This window comes from Carya illinoinensis, chromosome 3, assembly GCF_018687715.1.
Source record: "Carya illinoinensis cultivar Pawnee chromosome 3, C.illinoinensisPawnee_v1, whole genome shotgun sequence".
NCBI lineage: Eukaryota > Viridiplantae > Streptophyta > Magnoliopsida > Fagales > Juglandaceae > Carya > Carya illinoinensis.
The window spans coordinates 15433858-15457523 of record NC_056754.1 but is presented as its reverse complement, the minus strand read 5'-3'; the positions used below and the strand labels follow the sequence as shown (position 1 = coordinate 15457523).

Below are 23666 nucleotides of genomic sequence, written 5' to 3'. Positions count from 1 at the left end.
TCCAAACTCTACTTTTAGATTTAAATATATTTTGCTCTTACAATAAACTATTGGACTGGTTGGTTGATTCTGGACTGAGTCCGAGGAGTTCGGGGGTCGAATGGATTGAGGACGGAGTTGTTTGGTTGATGTTGATATTTGTTTGAGATATTTGTGCATTGATGTTTACATTGTATAGTGCACGCATGTTCATGTTTAAAAATGGAAAACCGAGTTTTCGTGTAGTTGCATGCATGTACACGTGTTTGTAAAATGAAAACTAGGCTTGTAAGCGAGAAATAATTTGTGGAATATGTGAACGATTGGATTGACTGGTTTGAGTCAGAGGTATGCGCAGAGACGGTGGTAGAATCCCGCCTGTGGTTCCCGCCTACGGTGCACGTGGCGTAGGGATGGTGGTAAGTAGGGACGGTGGTAGAATCCCGCTTGTGATTCCCGCCTACGGTGCACGCGTAGGGACGGTGGTGAGTAGGGACGGTGGTAAGCAGGGACGGTGGTAGAATCCCGCCTGTGATTCTCGCCTACGGTGCACGTGTAGGGATGGTGGTAGAATCCCGCCTGCGATTCCCGCCCACAGTGCTCTGATGGTATGGTTTTTGGGCCATTATCGGGGATAATGGCGAGGTTATGTTTAAAGGATATGTTTTGGGTCAAAACGGGATTTTGGCGTGCGTGGAAAAATGTGGTTTTTATGGGATATGTGCATTTGCATTCTTTCATGCATATTGTTTGGGTTTTAATGTGTTTTTATCTTGTGGCGTTTGGATCTTTACTTACCTGCAGCACCATTTTTGGTACCGTAGATTTTGATGCAGAGATCGAGGAGGAGGAGGCTGAGCCCGAGGAGGCGGCTCCGCCGGAGTATTGATTAGGAGTTTATGCCTTGTAGTTAGTTTTGAAACATATTTGTGGCTTGTAATAATTTATTATGTATGTTTTGAACGGGTTTGTATTAAACTAAGAAAAAATTCTGGTACTTAGTTATGAGACTTTTGCTATCCGCTGCGTCTTTCTTTTTGTACACTTGTTGCTTATACACACACTTGGCACTTGGCGATAGGGTGGTGACCCGTGGCGTCATCATCCGGATGTCTCGGTTTCCCCGTGCCCGTACGTGGGATTTGGGGGCGTCACAAATACCACATCAGTTTAGGACCGATTTTGATTTTTAAGAACCAATACGGTACTAAATTGCTTACAAACCTTGATATCTAGTAAAGATGTGAAATTTTGGTCACAACTTGATATCTTGGGAATAAATTGAGCAACGAAATAATTGAAAATGATCTATAAAGATTCATTCAATATTTTAAATAGTGATTGTAAAAGCATTTAATTTTAAAACAATATATTAAATGGAGAACTGCAAGTCAAAGGGTATATAGGGCAAAGTCAAACAACAACGGTTTATTTATGGACCTCAATAACTTATGATATCTTTTACCTGCCGCCTCATTCAGCATTTTAAAGCAGCAGATCATCCTAGTCACTGTGACCATTCTCTTGTTGATATGACATTCGGAGCTTAACCCATGTCCAATACCAGCTCAACGGCCCAACATGAGGAATATGGCCCAATCTCCAAACTTGTTCCCTCAACTCGAGCATTTGAGATTAGTCTGAAGATATCACTCAGCCCATTTCATTTGAAAAAGAAAGGATTTATGTTAAAAAAAATAAGTTTTTATAAAAATTTATATTTATCTAATTTTTTTTTAAGAGTGCACACATTTATACACTTATCTAACATTTTTCTTATACATATATTTGAAAAAAGAAAAAGAAAAAAAGGAATATTGTCTAAATTAAAACGCACAGGAAACTCGATGCTGCAGAAAACAGAACAACGTATGAGAAAATGGAGAATAATGGGGTTAAAACTCTGCAAGTGACTTTTGCACTCAAACGTATTTTTCTCTAAACCTGGCAGTGATGATGTGGAAAACTGTTTAAGGAACCTGAAGTCTTCTGTTACTAGCAAAATGAATGAACAATTATCTAAAGCTTTCACCAGAGAAGAAGTTGAGGCAGCCATTAGACATATGGCACCATACAAGTCACCTGGGCTTGATGGCTTTGGAGCCTACTTCTACCAGAAATATTGGCACCTTGTAGGAGGAGTCAGCAACTCAATTTTGGCCTGGTTGAATGGTAACTCTTTATCCTCTATTGCAAATTATACTTACGTTACCCTTATTCCCAAGAAAAAAGAACCCAAAATGGCTAGTGACTACAGATCTATTAGTCTGTGTAATGTGGCTTACAAAATTATGGCAAAAGTAATGGCAAATAGATTAAAAAGTGTGCTAAATGATATCATCTCCCTCAATCAAAGTGCTTTCATACCTGGAAGAATAATCACTGATAACATTCTGGTAGCTTTTAAGGTGTTGCACACCATGAAAGTGAGGAAGAAGGGGAAAGAAGGGCATATAGCCATCAAGCTTAACATGTCAAAAGCCTATGATAGGATTGAGTGGCCTTTTTTGAAAGCTGTCATGGAGAAAATGGGGTTCTGTTCTAAATGGATCGAGCTGGTTATGAACTATGTGTCTTCAGTTTCATACTCAGTTCTTGTTAATGGAAAACCAAGAGAAAAGATCATGCCATCGAGAGGGTTAAGGCAAGGGGATCCTCTATCCCCTTACCTGTTTATTTTGTGTGCTGAGGGGCTTAGTTCCTTGCTAAACTTCTCAGACCAGATAGGGGAGATAAGAGGTGTAACTGTTTCTAAGGGAGGGACTAAAGTTAACTATCTCCTCTTTGTAGATGATTGTATTTTATTTGAGAGAGCCAAGTTTGAGGAATGGGAGAAGATCAATGGTATACTCTAGCAGTATGAGAAAGCTTCAGGCCAGTTTCTGAACAAAGACAAGACTGCAGTTTTCTTTAACTCTAACTCCAAGGAGGAAGAGAAAAGGAAAATCATGCAAAGTGGTGAAGCTGTCATGAGAGGTTCCTATGAGTCTTATTTGGGTTTACCTCCAGTAGTGGGAAGTTCTAAGTATAATGCCTTCAGGTGCATCAAAGAAAAAGTATGGAAGAAGATAAATAATTGGAAGAACTCCTTCTTGTCTGCAGCAGGGAAAGAAGTGTTGATCAAAGCATTCCTTCAGGCTGTGCCCACGTACACTATGAGTGTCTTCCAACTCCCAAAACAGTTATGCAAGGATCTCAATGTCATGTTGGGTAAGTTTTGGTGGGGCAATTACCAAACAGGGAAAGGCATGCAGTGGTGTAGCTGGGAAAAAATGGGAAGACAGAAGGGGTTAGGGGAGCTGGGCTATAGGGATTTAGAGAGATTCAATCTAACTCTCCTGGCTAAGCAGAGTTGGAGATTACTTCAAAATGAAAAAGTATGGCTGCTAAGATTACGAAAGAAAAATACTTCAAGGGAAAGTCTCTTTTGACAGCAAAGTTGGGACATAGACCTTCTTATATATGGAGGAGTATGTGGAATGCTATACAGTTACTAAAAGAGGGCCTGAGATGGAAGGTGGGGAATGGGGAGAAGATCAAGATATGGGGGCATAGATGGCTTGCCTTACCATCTTCTGGTATTGTACAGTCACTAGTTAAAATACTAGATAGAGAAGCTTTTGTGTGTGAACTGATGAATGAGCAAGGGAATTGGAATGAACCTTTAATCAAGAGCATTTTCAATGAGGTGGAAGCAGACCATATTTGTAGTTTGCCTCTGAGCAAGCTGGGGGTGGAGGATAGAATGATTTGGGGACCCTCTAACAAAGGATTGTTTTCTGTCAAAAGTGCTTATCATCTGGATAAGGAAAGGAAGCAGGCCATCTGTGATGGTTCTTCAAAGCAAGATGAGAGGAAAAGGAGCTGGGACAGTTTATGGAAGTTGAATGTTCCAGAGAGAATTAAAATTTTCTTCTGGAAAGCTGCAAATGAACTTCTGGCTACCAAAAGGAATTTATTTGCAAGAAAGATTACCAGCAACCATTTATGTCATATCTGTAGAAGGGAGGAGGAAACAATGATGCACGTTATTTGGCAATGCCCAGCAGCATGTGATGTATGGTCAGAGGTTTTGAAGAAGATGCAGAAAATGAAAACCAATGAAGTTGATTTATTGGCTCTGTGGGGCAAATTAAGGGAGTCACTTAATGAGACTGAATTAGAAGTTACAGCAGCAATTATGAGGGGGCTATGGTTGAGGAGGAATGAAAGCATTTTTGAGGAAAAATTTAAAACTCCAAGCCGCGTCTTAAGAGTAGCAAAGAATGATATATCTGAGTTTCAACAGGCACAACAGTTAATCAAAGGCAAGAGTAGCAGAAATGAGGAGGTTTGCAGAAGAGTTCAAGGGTGGATAAAACCAAGCTCAGGTTATGTTAAAGTTAACTAGGATGCAGCAGTTAGAAAGATGGAAAAGAAGGTGGGTATAGGAGTGGTAATGAGAGATGAGGATGGAGACTTCTTAGTGGCAGTGGAAGAGCAAAAGTTTCACATTGATCTACCTGTGGTTGCAGAGGCTCATGCTCTATGGAGGGCTATGAAAGTTTGTAGAGAGATTCGACTGGCAAAGGTGCAGCTTGAAGGGGATGCTCAAGCAGTGGTTAATGCAATTAATTCGATTACAGAGGTCCTATCTTTCCATGGTAGTTTAATTGAGGATATAAAAATATTACTAAAGCAAAGGAGTGCGTGGTCAGTACAATATACACATAGATCCAATAACGAAGTTGCCCATTTATTAGCTAAGGAAAGTCTATCTTTACAGACTAGTTTGGTATGGATTGATAACATAGCTGACAGTATTAAGAAAATTGTTGATAGTGAGAGTTCATGTAATGATTAATGATTAATGAAGTTTAGTTTTCTTTTAAAAAAAAACAAACATATTTTTCTCAATTCCAAGATTTCCAATGTCAAAGAGTATCAAACAGAGACTATAATTGCCAAACATTTAGGTAAATTTACAGTTTAAATAAAATATGTGCTATCCACGAAAGACCGAACCCAGGTGAGATTTATCAGCGATGCACCCCAGTACTAGTAGGGAATCTACATCCAGAATATACTTGTGAAGGCTGCTTTCCCTTCCGCTCAGATAAGGAACTCCAAGCGAAGAAAAATTAATTATTGCAGCAGGGTTTTGTACAACACTTATTTCCCCTCATATATAAATGTATGATCTGGTCTTCAATATGCCTCTCAGCTGAACCAACTCTTATTCTTGACCATCCAGTGTACAAAGCTTCTGCAGCTTGTGTTGAGAAACCATTATTGCTAAGATCCAGAGAGCACAATTTCTTTGCCATGATAATGGCAGTTGAGAGCTCTTGAATAAACTGGCACTCGGGGGATGGATTTCTTTTTTGACTTGAACTAGCACAACTGTCGTCAATTCCAGTTGCAGCAACTTCTACTCTAATTGGATCTTCTTCACTATCGGCAACTTCAAGCTGATTGCAGTCAGTGGTCACAGTGCATAAATCCTGCTGACCACTGTCAACTTCTTTGTTTGCATACCCCCTCAGACATGTTTCAGATATATCGCGTTCTTCTTTTAAAAATTCTGTGCTCCCCTTGCCTGTTAAGTTGTATTGTAGACTGTAATGTTTATCCAGATAGGCATTATCAGCAAGGCTAAGCTCTTGAAGAGAGTCATTTTCTGTTAATAACATAAGAGTCATCGTTAAGAAGTTAGTTAATCTCTAGGGACCGATACAGAAAACAAAAGTGGGCTATTGTCTTTCACCTGCCAGGGCCTGAATTATACAAAGAACTCCAGCAAGTCCAAGCTGACACTTGTTAAGTCTCAAAACTCTTAGGCCACATTGAGGGTTCATAAGCAGTGATGATAATGCATTTGCACCCTGAATTCATGCAAGTCATCAGGCTCCCAAAGAATAGAGAAAACTGAAATGCAAAGTACCGCTTAGAAATTAACAGGAAAGAAAAACATCACTACTAAAAAATGGAAGACCTCGTAGAAAAGTTATTTTTTCATTACGAAAGAGACTTCAAAAATATTTTATGTTGATTAGGTCATCAACTTACACAATTGATTTCAGTAAAACTCTACAATGTTTACATGCCAGAAGATCAAACATACATCAATAGCTGAGTAGTTCCTCAAATACTACACAGTAGGCAGAAGAAGAAATTATCTAGGCAACATGCACAACAGTTAACAGATGCCCATTATCATAATATAAGTCCCCAACCTGATGGCGGAACCACAGTGACTCTATCTGAGATTTGAGACATGATGAGTTATCCATTGATTTGTTGAATGTCAAAAGTGAGAAAAAAATTAATGATCAGTAAAAGGCCTTCTTAACCTTTTAATTCAACAGTGGATAGAATGCCAGAAGTGGATAACATCATCTAAGATATGATTAGTTAAAGAAAAATGGAAAGAAGCATGGCTTTGAGATGGAAGCCAAAGACTGCAACAGCGAGAATCGATAAAATGCAGGTTGAAAGTGGCAGACCAATATTGGAAAAATATTTGACAAGGGAGAATATGGTCTTTAATAGAGTGGAATGACAAGGACTTCATGCAGCTGCCTGAAAAATGTAAAGATGATCTGTAGAAGAAAACAAATTTTATACCCTGCCCCTTTTTCTTTTCCTCATAAATTCTGATCATGATCATTGTCCAATTTGTTCTGACATGCATTCAGCACGCTGACTCAAAGAATGGGGAATATCAGGTTAGCATATTTAATGGTTTTATGTTGAGCCCACTCCAACAGATATGCGGAAAAATAGAATTAAGGAAAATCAACAAATAAACCTGAACTGTCCTAATCTACAAAAAAATCAGTTTAATCATACTAAAAAAAGATGAAAAATGTTTAAAAAGCATTACAAATGGTGATGGATTGCAAAAGAAAATATCAAGAATATTCTCTGCTGTACTCTAATATATATCGATAAATTACAAAGCAAACAACAATTTGGAGCGTGCATTCAAAAGAATAATTGTGAAAAAAGCTCTTGCAATTAAGAAAGAGCAAACCTCTTGCAAAATAGGATTCCCTGCTAGGTTCAGCTCAAGAATGCCAGTAGCCATATCATTCTTAAGTCCAAGAACATATTTATATGTGAGTCCACAATAGGATAGGTCAAGTTTGAGTAAGTCTTGATTTCCGTTGAACAAGGACTCAGTTAATTGTGATGCCCCATCCTGCAAAGAGACAAATCTAGTCACAAGAAGGAGGAGATAAATACCCACAAGTGTACTCAAACTTCAATAATAACAAGAAAGAATAACAGAGAAACTGACTGTTCCAATACCGGCACCCCCAAGCAGTAATCCTGACATACACGAGGTTTTAGCAAGCTGGCAAAGGCTATCAACAATAGGCTTGCTTAGTTTTAAACCATTCAAGCTCAGTTCTGAAAATCTGTAGAAAAGTGAATGTAATTTTATGTTAACATCTATCAGCACATATATATTGACTATCTAGACACAGAGTAAGAAACAAAATTGATTAAAACCTTTTCAAGCTGCCAAGCCTGACCAGTAGATTCATAATGGCATTTCCCGATACTGGGTCATTATATCCTACCAAAGAAAAGTTGCAAGGCCTGGTAAGCTACCAAGAAATAACGCATTGAAGATTCTAAATGATTACTTAATAAGTCAACAATACCAAAACAATACCTATACAAAGTTGTTCAAGTACAGATCCAGCATTCAGTGCATCAGAAACCTTTTGAATTGTTCTAGATGTGATAGAACAGCGTTCAATGTTCAAGCTACATAGGCCTACAAAACAGAGAGCATAAGTGAGCTGAAGCAACAGGTCTTCTCTACACAGTTAAACAGTTGACATCAGATATATTTGAACTCTACAAAGCCTTGACTCCAAGAACATGGTATGATCCACACTAACCCAAAACAGCAGCACAGAGATAGTGATGATGATTAAGAAGATTCCAAAACCAATATCGAAATAAATAGGACAGCAGAAAAAAAACATTACCTTTGCATCTCTCCAAAATAGTTGAAAGGTAAGATCCACAAGCATCAGTTAGACGATTTCCAGAGATGTTAAGCACTTCCAGTCGAGCACAGAGCACAGGGCATCCACAAATCTGAAAATTAGAAAACAGATAAATAAGTGATGAGGTTAAGATGAAGAGAACTAAAAATAAAAAGGCATTGCCCACTTTAGTCATGCTACTAATGAAGTAGAATATGGTTCAATAGGTGGAATCTCAGTCTCCAGGGAACTTTAAACTAAGAATACATGTATCACATATGACAGTTGAAAGACATATTTTCAAGATATTTGTATACACACACATACAAGTTTTCTTTCAAAGAAGGATGACAGAGATAGTAGAAGGAGCGAATTCCCTCTCCAAAACTCCTGCCTTTCCTTGGGTTGAACCCAATACTTCCTCTAGTAAAACGGGGGAGATATCATTTGACTACAAAGATCGCTTGGCGTTAGGCACAAGATTGTGCTATGTATTAATATACTTGCATATGTTCAATGTTTGCAAGACCATCAATCTAATCCAGGAATACCCTTGTGTTTCCTTGAAAGATAAGGTTCAACCTGATACATATACCTGCTAAAGCACACCCAGCAACAAAGAAAAGGGAAGAAAGAAGGGTTATCAATGGGAGGGTCAAGTTTCAGGGATTCAGTCTTTCATGAGAAATCATTACTAGACAGAGGATATGTGTGAGGAAGCTGAATCTTTAAATGAAATCACTATTTATAATTTTGACGATGCAAAAGTGAGATTTATTTGTGAACAAAGTTACATACCTGAAACAATGCAGTTGGACCAAATCGATTGCAATGCAGATCCAAGGTTAACCCACCATAATTTTGGCCTGAAGCAAACACTTGTTGAAGCTTCTCTATTGTTCCATTTCCTGGGGGGACGGCAAGCCAATGTACAGCTAATACTAATTAAAAAATAACCCTACTAATTTCTTCAACAAGGAGAATTGAAGAGACCTATTCTGTTCAGGAAAAAAATGAGAATAGACGAGTTCGATGCCAGATATCATTACCTAGCAAATTGTGAGAAAGGTCCAGCATGGAAAATGTTTTGTGGGCATGCAGTGCAATCACCAATGGAGTTATTGATAAATCTTGCAATTCACATTCAGATACAATCACTTCGTCGTCTGAAACCTGGTAAAGAAGAATTATATATATACCAAATAAACAAAACTATTCCAATCCACAAGCAAAAATATAAGGTTATGCGTAGTTAACTAGCACTTACCTCCATTCTTCTATTGTATAGTTTCTTTAGCAACCTCATGTTAGGTGCCTCAGATAACTCATTGCAGCTGTCAATGTACAGTTTTATCAAAGGCTTTTGGACCCATCCTAGAAAAGTAACAAACAAATTAAACGCATACTTAACTGGCAAAAACAGCACTTCAGTAAGCAAAAGGTCAAAATGGAAATACTGATGTGGAGCAATTCCAATTTACATAATGAGCCCTTGCATTCCCACTTTAAAGACTGCCTAAAAGATATATCCAGCCAACATGTAATGCATGCAAATATGCCATAGAAGCTAGCAGGCTACCTTGGAACTCTAGTTCAGCTCCAGAATACCATTTTCCATTAATTATATATGAGCACAGCATCTCCTTGAAACATTCTCGGGAAAACAAATCATTCAAGGGAGCAAGGGCCTGAGTTTGCAAGTAACTAGTACTAAGTGGTATTATTCCAGTACAAGCAGAAAAAGAAAAAGAAATAACACTCATCTCCTGGAGTCGTGTTCTATACAACTATTTAACCACAAGGGGAGTTCTACTCACCTATTTAACCACTTACACAATGGCCCTTCCCAATAACTTCCACATTTTCAACCCATCATAGATTACTATATGATATGAAAAATTTCTATATTAAAATAAAAATTGGGTCGGTACCCGATGTTGTTCCCACAACAGCAAAGTGGTGTGAGCTGAGATATAGATCTGGTCTTAACCTTCAGTGTTTTGCATGAAGTGGTTATTTTCAAGAACAAACACACTTATGCTCAGCCCAGGGCCTTAACCTTGTCAATGATATCTATTTATGGCAGTATATATATGGCTGTAAATAGCAGTAGTTGTATATATGTGTATAGGCGCCAACTTTAGTTTTATTTCCTTTCCTGTATTGCTTTATTCTTTCCTATTTTACAGATGATTGGTAGACTGTAATTAAGGCTGGGCAGTTCATATAATATACGGAAACTCTCATTTGAGGGTATTCAAGCAAACTTGACAACCCTTGCACTAACTGTCAGAAATAGTTCTTACTTCTCTATGTGAAAAAAAAAAATTCAGGCACCACAAATCATCAACCATAACTTACAACAGCAATAATGGGATATTCACAACTTCGCTAAATGTAATTATGCAGTTATTATACATACCATCAATAGAAGCTTCAAGGGAAACTTTTCCCAGACAATCTTTAAGAGTTTCAATTGTCTCCAAGAATTCTACAACTCTTCCACTGGATTTTATTTGCCGAATTATAGGTAACAGGCCTAATAAGAAACAATCCACCATATTAGATGACTCATGGATGATATGAAAATGATGATGAAGCACGTAAAGCAGTGACTTGCTTGCAGCACCCACCAAGTTTTACTCTTTCCATTGATTTAAATCATGAGAGAAAAGTATGACAGTGGACAAATAGAAAACTTGTGTGCCACCAAAAGGCAGCCAAGCTTAATGTGTCCAATACAGTTTTGTGCTTGCCACTTGGCAATTATTAATGGTCCACCACTAAAGCCAATGGAGTTCATCCTTTAGTTATCCCGACGCCAAAGCATCGCTATCATAACAAGCCCCTCCCCCACCTCCCAAAAAATATTATTACAGTACAATGTAATATGCTGCCAACCTATCTCAAAAAAAAAAAGAAAAAAATGTGAGTATCTGAAACCTACTTTTCATATTGCTGATCACTCTAGATGTTAAAAGATCCACTTAAATGCATCCTTTTTAACGACAAAGTAAGAATTTGATTATTGGCAATCAGCAGCATGTAGAACAGTTAAGTTCCTACCCTCTGATCTCCTTTCAATGGGAAGTCGTAAATAGTATAAGCATGCCAATTCAACCTTTATAGACTCAATGCTCAGCTTATCACCATCCATACATGAGCTTGCTTCAACAAGTATCAGTTGCTTGTCAATCTTGCAAATAATACACCGCTGTGAACAGAATGAAAGATCACAAATTAGCAAAATATGTATATTGGCAATCACATAGATCTACTTGGATAGTATCCAAATGATATGAGCAACACACATCATATCTGTCACCAGCAAGCAACTCGAGATCAGCAGCGTTATGTTTATGCAATAGGTTTCCATTGACATCAATGTCACATTTAGAACCACTAGCAGCAAAATCAGATGCAATAACGACTTCACCAATGCTTGAAGATCTGAATAGTTTGCCCTTTTGAGTGGCTACATTGGGACTCCTTGATCTGTATGAACTAGTACTTTCTTCCATATCAACGGGATTGCATGACCTGGTGGCACATTGGGAGGCATCCGCTGGGACCTCCTGCCAAACCAAATGATTAAACATCAGACACCAACAGACCAACTTGAACAAGGGAAAAATATTCATCAAGGAATACAATAGTTTTGTTTACCTGAAATTTACAATCATGTCTGGGTAAATTATTTTTACACTTGACTGCATTCAAGTAAAAAATACAAGTCAGTACTCCGCTAGTACAGTGAAATGTCTAAAGGAAAAACTAGTTAATGACTTAAAGACCCACATTCACCAGAAGTAGCAACTGCCTCTACTGGGCATTTACCAGGGCTTCCTTTTGAGCACTTCACCTCATCTGGTTCTTCACTCTCATCATCAGAAAGGATGACACGAACACGTTTACGACCAACAACTGTCTGCTGATCACGGGTGGATTCAGACAAACTTTTTGGCAAAACTTTCGTAGGCTGAGTACAAATATTTTGCTTTCCTGACTGAGCTGATTTCATTTTGGGTGAATTTCTACCATATCCAATGAGAGAAATCAGAGGAACATCGTCGTTCAACTCTTCTACACTGGCTTCAGACTTTGATCTGCTAGAATTCCATTTACTCATCTCGGGTAAGCAGCATGCATTATACCTACTTTCTGACAAATGATCATTCCCTTCTGTGTCAGTCTCAGAGCAGCAATCCTCTGCCACATTATGTCTTTCAAGCTCCTTATCTCCTGACTGCTTCAATTTGTCAATTAAAAGCTGCAATCTCCTACAGAAGAGTCTTTCTTTAAGCAATTCTATAACTTATTACAAAACCCATTAAAGAATAAGAAAAAAAATACTTGGTTCTATTGAGAAGTAAATAAACTAATTGAAAACCACTTCCAGCAGGGGACACAGAGAGGTCACACAACTTTTCTTTATTTTGTTATGGAGATACTAAAAATTTAACCCTTCAAGTAAATTCTTGTATGACATGAATCATCAGTTTGGCATTTAATTTCCGTAACTTTCAAAGGTCCACCAGCAGACTCACTGGATTGTAACAGCCTATACGGTTAAGGAGGATTGCATAAACCAAATTTACCTGGCCTTTTCAACATTGTCAAATCTTATCATGTGGCTATAGTGCATATTCTCTAGTGCAGAAAGCTGTATAGAAGGAAGGTTCGCTTCAATGGAAATCCTGCAATACAGGATCAAGTGGATGAGAACAAATCATTACAAACCCTATATGTTGACATATTAAAAGAATGATAAAAGGGCATCCTATGATTTGATGCTTAAAACTATCTTCTCTTATAAGTAAAGGATCCCGGTGATACCAAAAGTGCTATGAAAGTTGCGCTAAAACAGTGCAATCATCTGGCCATGTGCATGAAATTAAAATAGTGAATATTATAGTTCCAGATGTGTTGAAGGCATCTAGGACTGCTTGGCCAGGCATGCAAGGAGTTCCACTTTCCAGCATTCAAGCTAAACTGATCTCCATCAATTTGAGTGCTCCATAATTTCTTATTCCATTTATTAATGTCTACCAGAAAAACCAAACAACAGATAATTACCTGTAGCTCTCCTCAAATGCATCTAGAGCTCCTGTCCAATTGCCATCACTGTCCAAAACGTTACCAATGTTGATTTTTGCTAATGCTTGCCCCTGAAATAATATCAAATCAGAGTGAAAATCCACCGAACAACAATCTACAGCACATCCATGGACAGAACAGTCAATATACTTCAACATCAACCTATAATTATCCAACAGGATCATGACCATTGCTGAAATCTAGGCAACTAAAATAAGCATATGCCTTGACTACCTAGGTCATATACAAATATATCGAAGAAGGATCCAAGCATAGTTCAATGATATATCCTTCTCTCAGACAACAATATGCCGCACATATCATCTATTCATCTAAAGATCATAGGAAAAAACTCCAACTTACCTCCAAGTTACCTATTGACTTGTATGTTTCCCAACTCTTCATGTACCATTTAATGCTTCTATTAAATTTTCTGATCTTCTGGTATGATTCTCCAATAGCCAGAAATGAATCACCCAGCTTTTCCTTGTCACAAAGTGCACTTGCTACTCTCTTCTTCCTTTTAGCAAATTCAAGAAGCTAAACATGGAATATTTCAAATAAGAAATGGGGCAGCATTAAAATTCACAATAACAGTATTAAGGGCAGTTCTTTGTAGCATTCAGAACTTCCAGTGGATTATTGGATGTATCAGACAACCTATATGTGTAGCTTAAATATGAAGGCAGGACTCTCTTGCCATGTGAAGCCAGTTTATTTGCAACATTAAAACACTTCTGTAGAATTCTTTACATAGTAACTTCCTGCTAACAGCATTCAAATTTGAAGATTTTTATTCTCTCTTTGATAAATAAGTTACATCTAAAAGAGCAATAAGTATACCTACCTATTGGCATCATGCACTTGATCGTGAACACACACAAACAGCAAGATCCATCATTTTATCCAGTCAACTTTTACCAAAAAAAAAAAAAAAAGCCTTACACAAAAACTTCTCTCCAAACATCATTAAACAGACCCTACCACATTTTCAAATTCAATCAAAATACACCTCAAAGTTTCTCAATCAAAAGATACTTTCTATGGGTCCCGCCACTTTCGAAAAGCCTACACAAAAATCTATCTCTGAAACTTTAAATCTTGGTTTAGAAAATCCTCAAGATAATTTTACATCCAAAAGAGCCCTTATAATTTTTCTAACAAAAACAGGAATGGAAGATTTTGCAAAACAGAAGGCAAGAAGGCACCCCAGCCATGCTGATTTTTTAAACATTCATCTTCTAGACGAGACTAATCATTCAGTAAATACAATCTTGACACACATGCACAAATCCATCTAGTCCATCAGAATCAAAATCTGGAAATTTGACTAAGGAATTGAATACATGAAATATCCTATCTATATTTAATGTAAACATGAAATTAGAAAACCGATTGATACACTAACTCAAATCAGAAACAAAATTTGAACTCATACCCAAAATTTACAAGCTATCCTTTGTGCTTAAGATCCCTCTAGCAGTTGAGAAAGAGCTCAAAGGCAAAGAAAATGTGTATAGAACAGAATTCATACCTTCAGCCATGCCAAGATCATTCTCGATTTCTCGATGAGGCAATCGAGAGATGCATTTTGCTGCAACAGACACTTCCTCTCACGTGCTGTTCCTTTTGCACTGGTCATTTCTCTGGCCAGCTTCTTGAGATTCTGCTCTTCTTTCTTCAGGTCACCCATTACTTTAATAGCTTCTTTTACAGTCTCAATGTTTTGCTTAATTTGCGTAGCCAAAGCATCCTCATCTTCCATGGATTTTGCCTGATCAAGCGCCTTCCGGTAGCAACAAAGTGCCTCCTCATACTTCTGAACCCTATAATGCAATTCACCAAAATTGATGTACCCCTTTGCCTCCCCCTGGCAATGCCCAATTCTCTTACAAATTTTAATGTCCTCCTCAATGTGCTTCCGAGCTTCATCCCACATTCTGAGCTCCATATAAACATTTCCTAGGTTGTGATGGAGCCTACTTCTCCCATCATAATCTTCCTCAACCTCTTCATCTGCACAAATCTGCAATCCTTTGGTTAGGATTTTCAGCGCCTCATCCAAGTTATCAAGATCTATTTCAAGCATCCCAATATTATTATGTGCATCAATATATTCTTTAAGGAAGAATTTTCCATCGTTAACAGGTGGGTTCTCCCTAACAGTCTCCGCGAGCTTCATTGAACATCTGAAGTACTCTTTGGCATTCTGAATTGAGAAGTGGTCATTTTCAGATCTCAAAAACATTTCATGATAAGTACGACCAAGTTGGGTGCTGGCCCTTTGCTGTTCAATAAGGTCATTAGCTTCCTTGGCAAGCTCTAAATGTTTTTTCTGAAAGTAAAAACAATGTAGAGAAGTTCAATTCTCAAGTTATCATTGATAAATTTTTACAGTTGCCATTTTATCCAATTATTCCACTTTTTACCCAAATGAAACAGTGATGCAGATTTACAATCTTAGTTCACGAAGTATGAGCAAGAAAGGAAACCCTAGGGGCAGTTTCCTCCGAAACCTTTCTTTTCCTTTACCTTATTTTATCTGGAACCAAACAGAAGCGATTTCCTTGTCCTCATATTTTTCATAGAAACTCCAAAAAAATAAAAAAAAAAATAAAAAAACTCCGCCCAAATGAACCGAGTACACCGATTAGTCTCAACACAACCAACTTCCCATACCTTCCACTCACGGACTCTCCCAACCCAAACACTCAAAACGGGGAAAAAATCTCTCTCCGTGTTCCCACTTTCCCACCCCACACAAAATTTAAAGTCCCAAAAACAAAATACCTGAGAAGATAGAGCGTTCGTGAAGTCCTGGAGACGAAGATAGACCTCCCCAAGAGACTGACACGTCGGCAGAAGCTGCTTATCGTGCAAATAGCGGTACGTCACATCGTAATCGAGCCGCAGCCACTTGAGCGCCTCTACATACTCCCCTCTGTTCTTGAGGATGTCTCCAATCACGTTGGCCCACCTAGCCTCCTCGGGGTGGTTCCCCTGCTCCTTGGCGATTAGGTACGACCTCTTCGCGGCGTTGAATTTCTCGACGTCCCGAGCCATTTGAAAGAGGATTTGATCAAGGGTCTGGTTGGGATTGAATGAGAGAAGAAGAGGAGATGTGGGTAATAGAGATTATCGAACTGGGGCCGAGGATTTTTTTAATGAAAAGGCTTTGTGAGATTTGGGAGTGGAGGAATCGAGGGTTTGAAAACCTTTTTAGAGCGAAATGGAACTCCCGCCAACGCATTTCAAACAAAAAAGTTTTTAGAAAAAACGTGTTGGGTTCCCCTTTTTTTTTTCGATAGGGTTTCTTCTGTTTTAAGTTATATATTAGTGAGAAATTCTATTTGACTAACTCTATATTAATTGGGTTAATGCCTCTTCCAAAAGTATAATGCTAAATGTTACTTTCATTTTTTATATAAAATGTGACATTTTTATTATTTTTAAATTTTTTTTATTTTTTATTTAAAGAAAATGTAGATTTTCACAGTTAACAAGTAGAACGGTATCAAAACCAATAGGCAATATTTTAGGTGATTTCCCTTTTGGTTTATTCAAGTAGGTAGAGAATGGTGGGACCAATCCTTTGAACCGCATATAACTTATTCAATTTTTTTTTTTATTCGACTTTAGTTGTAATTAGGTGTTTGTTGAAGCAAATATATACATCTCTAGTCATATATACCGCTAGTTTATTAATGTAAATATGTCGTGTGCCTTTAAAGATAAAGTAAATCATGTATATAAAATAATTGTCAAAAGATAGACTCTACTATTTGATTATGATTATGGGCGTAATCGATTCGGTTTGATTCAATTTTAGACGTATTTTATAATTAAATCAGTTTAACTCAGTTTTTAGAATTTTAAAAATTGATACAAACCAATTCATTCAGGAAATCGAAACTTTCAATTTCGGTCCGATTCGATTCAATTTTATAGGTATAATTCAATTTTGAGCTTTTTTGTTAGGATTGTTGGTTTTCCATATCCAAATGAGAAATTATTTTTATCCTAAATATGAGAGTCTAAAACATTGTTTTCAAAAGTACCATGCATATAACTACAAAAAATGTGAAAAAATTTACTTATGAAAAATGTATTTAAACTTAATATACATATATATATATATATAAGTATATAACTTAATATATAAGGATAAATAATAACATATTCATAACTTAATATTATTATTTATGTCATCTTAATAAAACTAATAAAATTAATATATGTTACATTAAGGAAGCATAAATAATCAAACTAAGATTTTATTTCATATTAATTTTATAATATGTATAATATATATAGCATATAATATCTATTTTATATAATATATATAATTTTTGGTTCGATTCAGTCCAATTCAATTTTTGAATCGTGAAAATCATGATTGTGTCGATTTTCAGTCAGTTTCAATTCCGACCAAACCAGATCAAATTGGACTAATTCAGCTTGATTAAATTGGTTTGATCGATTTTTTGAGCTAAGCCAGTCTTTGGCTTGCTGAGCTCAACTAAACTCAAAAAACTCGAGCTCAAAGTCAAAATTTTTATTTAGTCTTTATTCAAATTTGTCTCAATAAGCTAAACTTCTAACTCAAATTCGAGCTAGACCTAAAAATAAGCTCGAGTCAAGTCTAGTTGGAGTTGTTTTTTTAATAAAACTTAATAATTAATAAATTAGATAAATAAAAAATCAAATATTGAATTTGTACAACTAACAAGTATAACCTCTATTGAATTATAAAATTTATAAATTTATAAATAATTAATATGTAACTAGTTGATATTTATCCATAATAACAATATATTATATGCATACATCAATTATTAATATATACATATAATATGATAGAATATATCTATTTCATATATAGTTCTTACATATTAGTATATAAAATTATTAAATCTTATTGATTAACTATTTTACAAATTATAAAATATAGTTATGAAACATATTTAATATATAGACATAAATAATTAGGTTACATATCATATATTTAATTATAAAAGTGTTATTTTTATATTATTAGCTAATATATATATATATGTGTGTGTGTGTGTGTGTGTGTGTACATAGGTGTATGTATATATTTATCAACATATGAATAAGTTTTAATTGTGTCGAGCTAACGAGTTGATTTAGGCATAAAAGAGTGGGTCTTAACAACCTTTAATCGAGTAGAGTCGAGTTTAGCTAGGTATGTGTTATTTATTAATAGAGCAGATATCTACATTTGTGGGCAAGCTTTTTTGTTTTTAGAAGTCAAGTTCGATTCGAGTTTAACAATGTGAGTATCAAGCGAATTATCAAACAGACTGATTCATTTATGGCTTTAAAAAGGAGGGTCCATTGTCAATAATACAATTTGAAAATTTGAACACCATACCATTTTAAACAAATAATACAACCATGTGAAAGCCATCTAACATTGAACATTCTTTCCTTATGAGTGGAAATCCAATCCCATTATTGACAATCACCCAACAAGAGTCCTTCAACTAATCATTTCTATATCACACATTACATTTGATTATTTATTTCTTTTTAAATTAAATAAACTTTTTTACTCGTTATTTATACACTACATATTCGATAAGGAAACAAAAAATATATATATTTAGTATGTAATGTAAAGATGATGAGTAGAAGTTTTCCAGGCAATTCTAATGTGAGATTAGTTGATGAAAGATTTCTTGTAAAAGTTAAGGTTCGGTTTGGCCACTAAGATTTTTCATCTCAAATACAAAATTCTCATATCATTATTACAACTTTTTTAAATTCTGATTTAAAATATAATAAATATTTTTTTTTAATTTTTTCAAATCTCAAAATAATAATAATATTAAAATATTTCATCTTAAAATTTAAAATTCTCGTCTAGTGACCGAAATGGCTCTCAAGGATTGGATTGCTGACCTCCATTACAATTTACATGGAAGACTTTGACTATTGACTCAACGTATTTACAATTTACATCAGTGAATTTATTTACAAAAGACATTGACTTTGAAAATTTATAATTAACAATTTACATCAATGTATTTTCTTATAATTTGCATTAAAATTTGAATATTGACTCAACGTTTTGATGGGTGTTCCTTTGAATTTCATATGACCGTGCATTGCACTCCCAACCCCCGGGACGGGCGACGGGTCACGGGATACCAAATATATTGAATAATAAAAAACTGTAGTTTTTATGTTTTAATTTCTTGGTTGGACAGTAGCTTTCAATTTCTTAGATTGATCATGTCTATAATTATCTCCTGTACTTAATTAGTCTATTTATTTATAAAATAGAGGATATATATATATTTATATATTATGTCCCTTATAAGGAAAATAATTAAGGATCTAAATTTTAAGAAAAATAAACATTCCAAGCACTTTTTATTATCCTGTCCGGGTTAAATTATCAAGACCGACTTTCTTTCTTGTATATAATGGTTTGTATCTTTTTCTTCTTTTTTCTACCTTTTCTCTTTGGATAAGTTTTCATTTAAAAATATCGAAAATATGGTAAAATATTCTAATAATGATTTTTTAGATTTTCTTTCCAAATTTAAAAGAGCGGTTTCTTAAAATTTTTTATTGTTAATATCATATTTATTTATTTATGTACTAAAGTAATAATGTCTCATTTGGAATCCGTCGACTGTCCGACGTAGTCCTCAAGATTGTTATGACTTGTCTCGGTAGCCTCGTAATAGTCGACGTTGAAATTAGAGGAAACAACTATTTGTAAACTATAGAAGTTTGTAAGTTTGTAGACATCACTCGAAAAGCAATTATTCTCAAAGGAAACAAAACAAGAAAGAACAGAGACGTTACAAAGGGTGAGAGCTCATTATCTCCTTATGGATTCTGTGATCATTCTGTTTCTCGTTCTCTCTGCATGTTTTACTGCTTCAGCTCAGCAAATGGAGGCCAATGTAAGCCCAGGCTCTTATCTAACAACCGGAAACAACTCAAAGTGGTTGTCAAGTTCTGGTCTCTTTGCTTTTGGATTCTATAAGCAAGGCAATGGCTACGCTGTCGGTATTTTTCTTGCTGGAATTCCTCAAAAAACTGTTGTCTGGACTGCAAACCGTGACGAACCTCCAGTCTCCAGCTGTGCTACCTTGATTTTTACAAGCGATGGCACGCTTGTCCTGCAATTGACACCAGAGCAAACAACCATCATAGCTGATTCTATTGGGTCTACTTCAGCTGCCATGCTTGATACAGGAAATTTTGTGCTCTATAATTCCGATCAACAAATACTGTGGCAGAGTTTTGAGCATCCGACTGATTCCCTTTTACCCGGTCAACGTCTCTTAGCAGGTACAGAGCTGTTTTCTAGTATATCAGAAACTGATCACTCAACGGGTATATTTCGTCTTACGATGCAACATGATGGAAACCTTATTCCATACCATGTGCGCTCTCCAAACACTGCTGAATATGCTTATTATGCATCTTGAACATTTGGAAGCGGAGATAACGTAACGCTAAACTCTAGTCCTGACGGCCATCTCTACTTGCTTAACGCTACTGGTGCTAACATTAGGAATCTAACCATTGGAGGATATCCTACAAAGGAAACTATTTATTTGATGAGAATCGATGCAGATGGGATATTCTGACTGTACTCGTATGAGTTGAAATAGAATGGAAACTGGTCAATTGTATGGTCATCTTCCAATGATTCGTGTGATCCCAAGGGTCTCTGTGGATTAAACGGGTTTTGTTCTCTAATTGACAATAAAACTCAATGCGTATGTCTTCCAGGGTTCGAGATGGTACAACAGGGGAACTGGACTGCAGGCTGTGAGAGAAATTTCAATGCTACAAGTTGCAATAGCAAGAATGAATATAACGCATACACCATGCGTGAACTGGCTAATACCGTATGGGAAAATATTTCGTATTCTGTTTTGTCATTTCCTTGTTGAAAGCCACCTGCAGTGTGAAACCAAACTCATAGCAATTCATTCACCAACCCCCAGAACGTCTGCACCGTTTCCTTTCTTGGAATATTAGGCCACCCACCCTCTCCCATGTCAGGAATTGCTGCACCGAAATACACCTCCCTCTTGGTCAAGAAACGTGGGAGTTTTGTCCCCCATAGCTCTCCTATAAAAGGAGATGAGTTGTGAAGAGAAAATTATCCTCATTGCGGTGAGAGATCGAGGCAGAGGGCAGAGGGCGAAAATGGGTTCTGGGAAAACCCAGAACGGAGGCCATTTGAGAGAGATAGAGAGATGTTGTGAGTGTTTGTAAAATTGTACAAACATATTGAAAAATTGAATTTCCGCTTCAGTGGACGTAGGCAAGTTGCCGAACCACTTTAATATTGTCTCTATCAATTGTGGGTATGATTTCTGGGCAGCCGGAGGCGCAACAAATGGTATCAGAGCTTTGGTTCGTGCTACTCAAAAAATTATAGTTGATCGAAATCAACATTTGATCATACCACAACGTTCCTCTCATCAAGACGGATCCGTTGCCGCAAACGGCATCAAAAACGGAGGTTGGAGGAGCCCGTACGCGCCCCTGGAAGTTGGAGAGTGCGATGCACACACCTCAGTCGCACTGGAGGAAGAAGACGAGTGGGGAACACGCGCCCACGCGCCCCACTCGCGGCTGGAGGAGGAAGACGAGTGAGGGACACGCGTCCACGCGCCTTTACGCGCGGCGAGAGGTAAAAGACGCGTGCAAGGCACGCGCTCACGCGCCCCCACGTGCACTTGGATTACTCTGGGGCGTGTTGTCCACGCGCCAGACGCGCCTCAGAAGCCCTGCTACGCGCGTGTGGTACACGCACCAGACGATCTAGACCGTCAGTTTTTCAGATCTTTGTTGGGCTAGATCTAAGCCATTCGGAGTCCTATTTCAACGATCAAATAGTGATTTCTAACTATTTGGATCATTCCGGACTCATCCGTACGGTGGAAATGTCGAGATTCTCCATCGGTACTGTCGATCTGAACTGTCGATGTGTTGCTGATCATTTTGGGCTAGATCTATGCCAGTTGGAGTTCCATTGTGATGATCAAATAGTGATGACAAACTATTTGGATCATTCCGGACTCATCTGTATGGTGGGAATGTCGAGATTCGCCATCGGTACAGTCGATCTGAACTGTCGAGGTGTTGCAGATCATTTTAGGCTAGATCTACGCCGGTTGGAGTTCAATTGTGATGATCAAATAGCTCTGACAAACTATTTGGATAATTTCGGACTCATCCGTACGGTGGGAATGTTGTGATTCGCCATCGGTACATTCGATCTGAACCGTCCACGTGTTGCAGATCATTTTGGGCTAGATCTATGCTAGTTGGGGTTCCATTGCAATGATCAAATAGTGCTGACAAACTATTTGGATCATTCCGGACTCATCGGTACGGTGGGAATGTTGAGATTCGCCATCGGTACTTTCGATCTGAACCGTTCATAGTTGCAGATCAGTTGTGGGCTTGATTGTAGCCAGTTGGAGTTGTGACAGAATCATTTGCTGTGGGCTTGATCGTAGCCAGTTGGAGTCGAGATAGACTTAGTCCGTTTGGGCTTGATTTAAGTCATTTGGGATCGTGAAATTTGATGGAGCAAATTTCAGATCATTGGACGATGCTGATTAACTTGTTATATCAGCAGGTTTTGGCAGTCATACAACTCATGGAGCATAATGTTATTAAGAGGAGAACCACAACGGATCTCACTGTGGCTTTCTTTGAAAAGCCAGTTGCAAATAACAAAGTGCAGATGAAGTTTTGGTGTGGTAGTGTGGATACGTACAGTCTAAGGAGGTTCTGTCTAGGAGATTGGAAATTTCAAGTGTGTCCATTGTGACCCTCCAATCTTTCCTGGGAACTGACTTAGTGAGATACTATTCATTTCTACGGTAAATTCATTAAAGCAATGTCAGGAAGTAAGGCTTCAAATCTTGTCATATTTGAGGTGGAGAAATGGTTCAATTTCAGATAAGGCAGAAGGTACTATTGTTGCCCAATAGCATTTGGCGTTATGGTCAAAAGGTTGGGAGGTCATGAGAATGGCTATGCGTAATTCTGCAAAGAAGTCGAAGTTGAAGTTTCTCAATGTAGGAGATCTTATCCTGGATGAGGAGGTGCGCAGAAGAGATTCTGGCAAGATCTCGAGTTGTTGGTCCTGAATGTTGATTGTAAGGACAGAGGCAAGTCAAGATCTGGACAACAGATGACTCGCTAGAAATTGTGGCAAGACAGGCCACAAGAGACTGCTAAAATCAGGAGAAAATTGAGAATGATGCTGTGAATATGGTGACTGAAGAAATACATGGCGTTGCATTTCTTGCAGTGCACAATGCTGTTAAAGACAGCTTGAAGACAGCAGTCATTCAGTAGTGTTTTCTCAAAGGCGTTGAAGGGCAAATCAATCCCTGAAGTCAACAGTGATACTAACGACTGGTGAAATGGCTAGTATAAGGAGCAGTTTCAGCAAGTGGCTCCAAGTCAGTAAATGGAGATACTGGTATTGATGCTAATGTTGTGTCTCTCTCCATGAAAAAAGAGACATGTATATCCTCATGGCATGTCGCTAATTCCCAGAGTTGCCATGATAGAGGATGTGTTAAT

At 37.3% G+C, this 23666-nt stretch overlaps 2 protein-coding genes across 7 annotated transcripts; one reads left to right on the top strand and one right to left on the bottom strand.

Annotated features, from left to right (window-relative positions):
* Positions 1 to 4857: 4857 nt before the first annotated feature.
* LOC122303447 (protein TONSOKU-like) lies at positions 4858 to 16333 on the bottom strand. Of its 6 annotated transcripts, none has more exons than XM_043115227.1 (20): positions 15852 to 16331; positions 14596 to 15396; positions 13425 to 13601; positions 13041 to 13132; positions 12563 to 12661; positions 11763 to 12244; positions 11631 to 11674; positions 11276 to 11539; positions 11031 to 11178; positions 10387 to 10503; positions 9232 to 9338; positions 9014 to 9137; positions 8763 to 8872; positions 7965 to 8076; positions 7643 to 7747; positions 7477 to 7543; positions 7262 to 7382; positions 6995 to 7162; positions 5726 to 5843; positions 4858 to 5557 (listed from the first exon to the last, which is right to left on the bottom strand). In XM_043115227.1, the coding sequence occupies exons 1-20, from the start codon at positions 16122 to 16124 to the stop codon at positions 5100 to 5102; spliced, it is 3987 nt and encodes a 1328-aa protein (XP_042971161.1). In that variant the 5' UTR covers positions 16125 to 16331; the 3' UTR covers positions 4858 to 5099. The 6 variants fall into 6 exon arrangements, 4 of the variants coding, with proteins under 4 accessions (XP_042971161.1, XP_042971160.1, XP_042971163.1 ...); XM_043115226.1 differs by having other exon boundaries at positions 4858 to 5638; positions 15852 to 16329; XR_006240684.1 differs by having other exon boundaries at positions 5414 to 5557; positions 5726 to 5886; positions 15852 to 16333.
* Positions 16334 to 19927: 3594 nt separating this feature from the next.
* Positions 19928 to 20946, top strand: LOC122304542 (G-type lectin S-receptor-like serine/threonine-protein kinase LECRK1). Its single transcript, XM_043116813.1, has one exon. The coding sequence runs from the start codon at positions 19928 to 19930 to the stop codon at positions 20531 to 20533; it is 606 nt and encodes a 201-aa protein (XP_042972747.1). The 3' UTR covers positions 20534 to 20946.
* The last annotated feature ends 2720 nt before the right edge of the window (positions 20947 to 23666 follow it).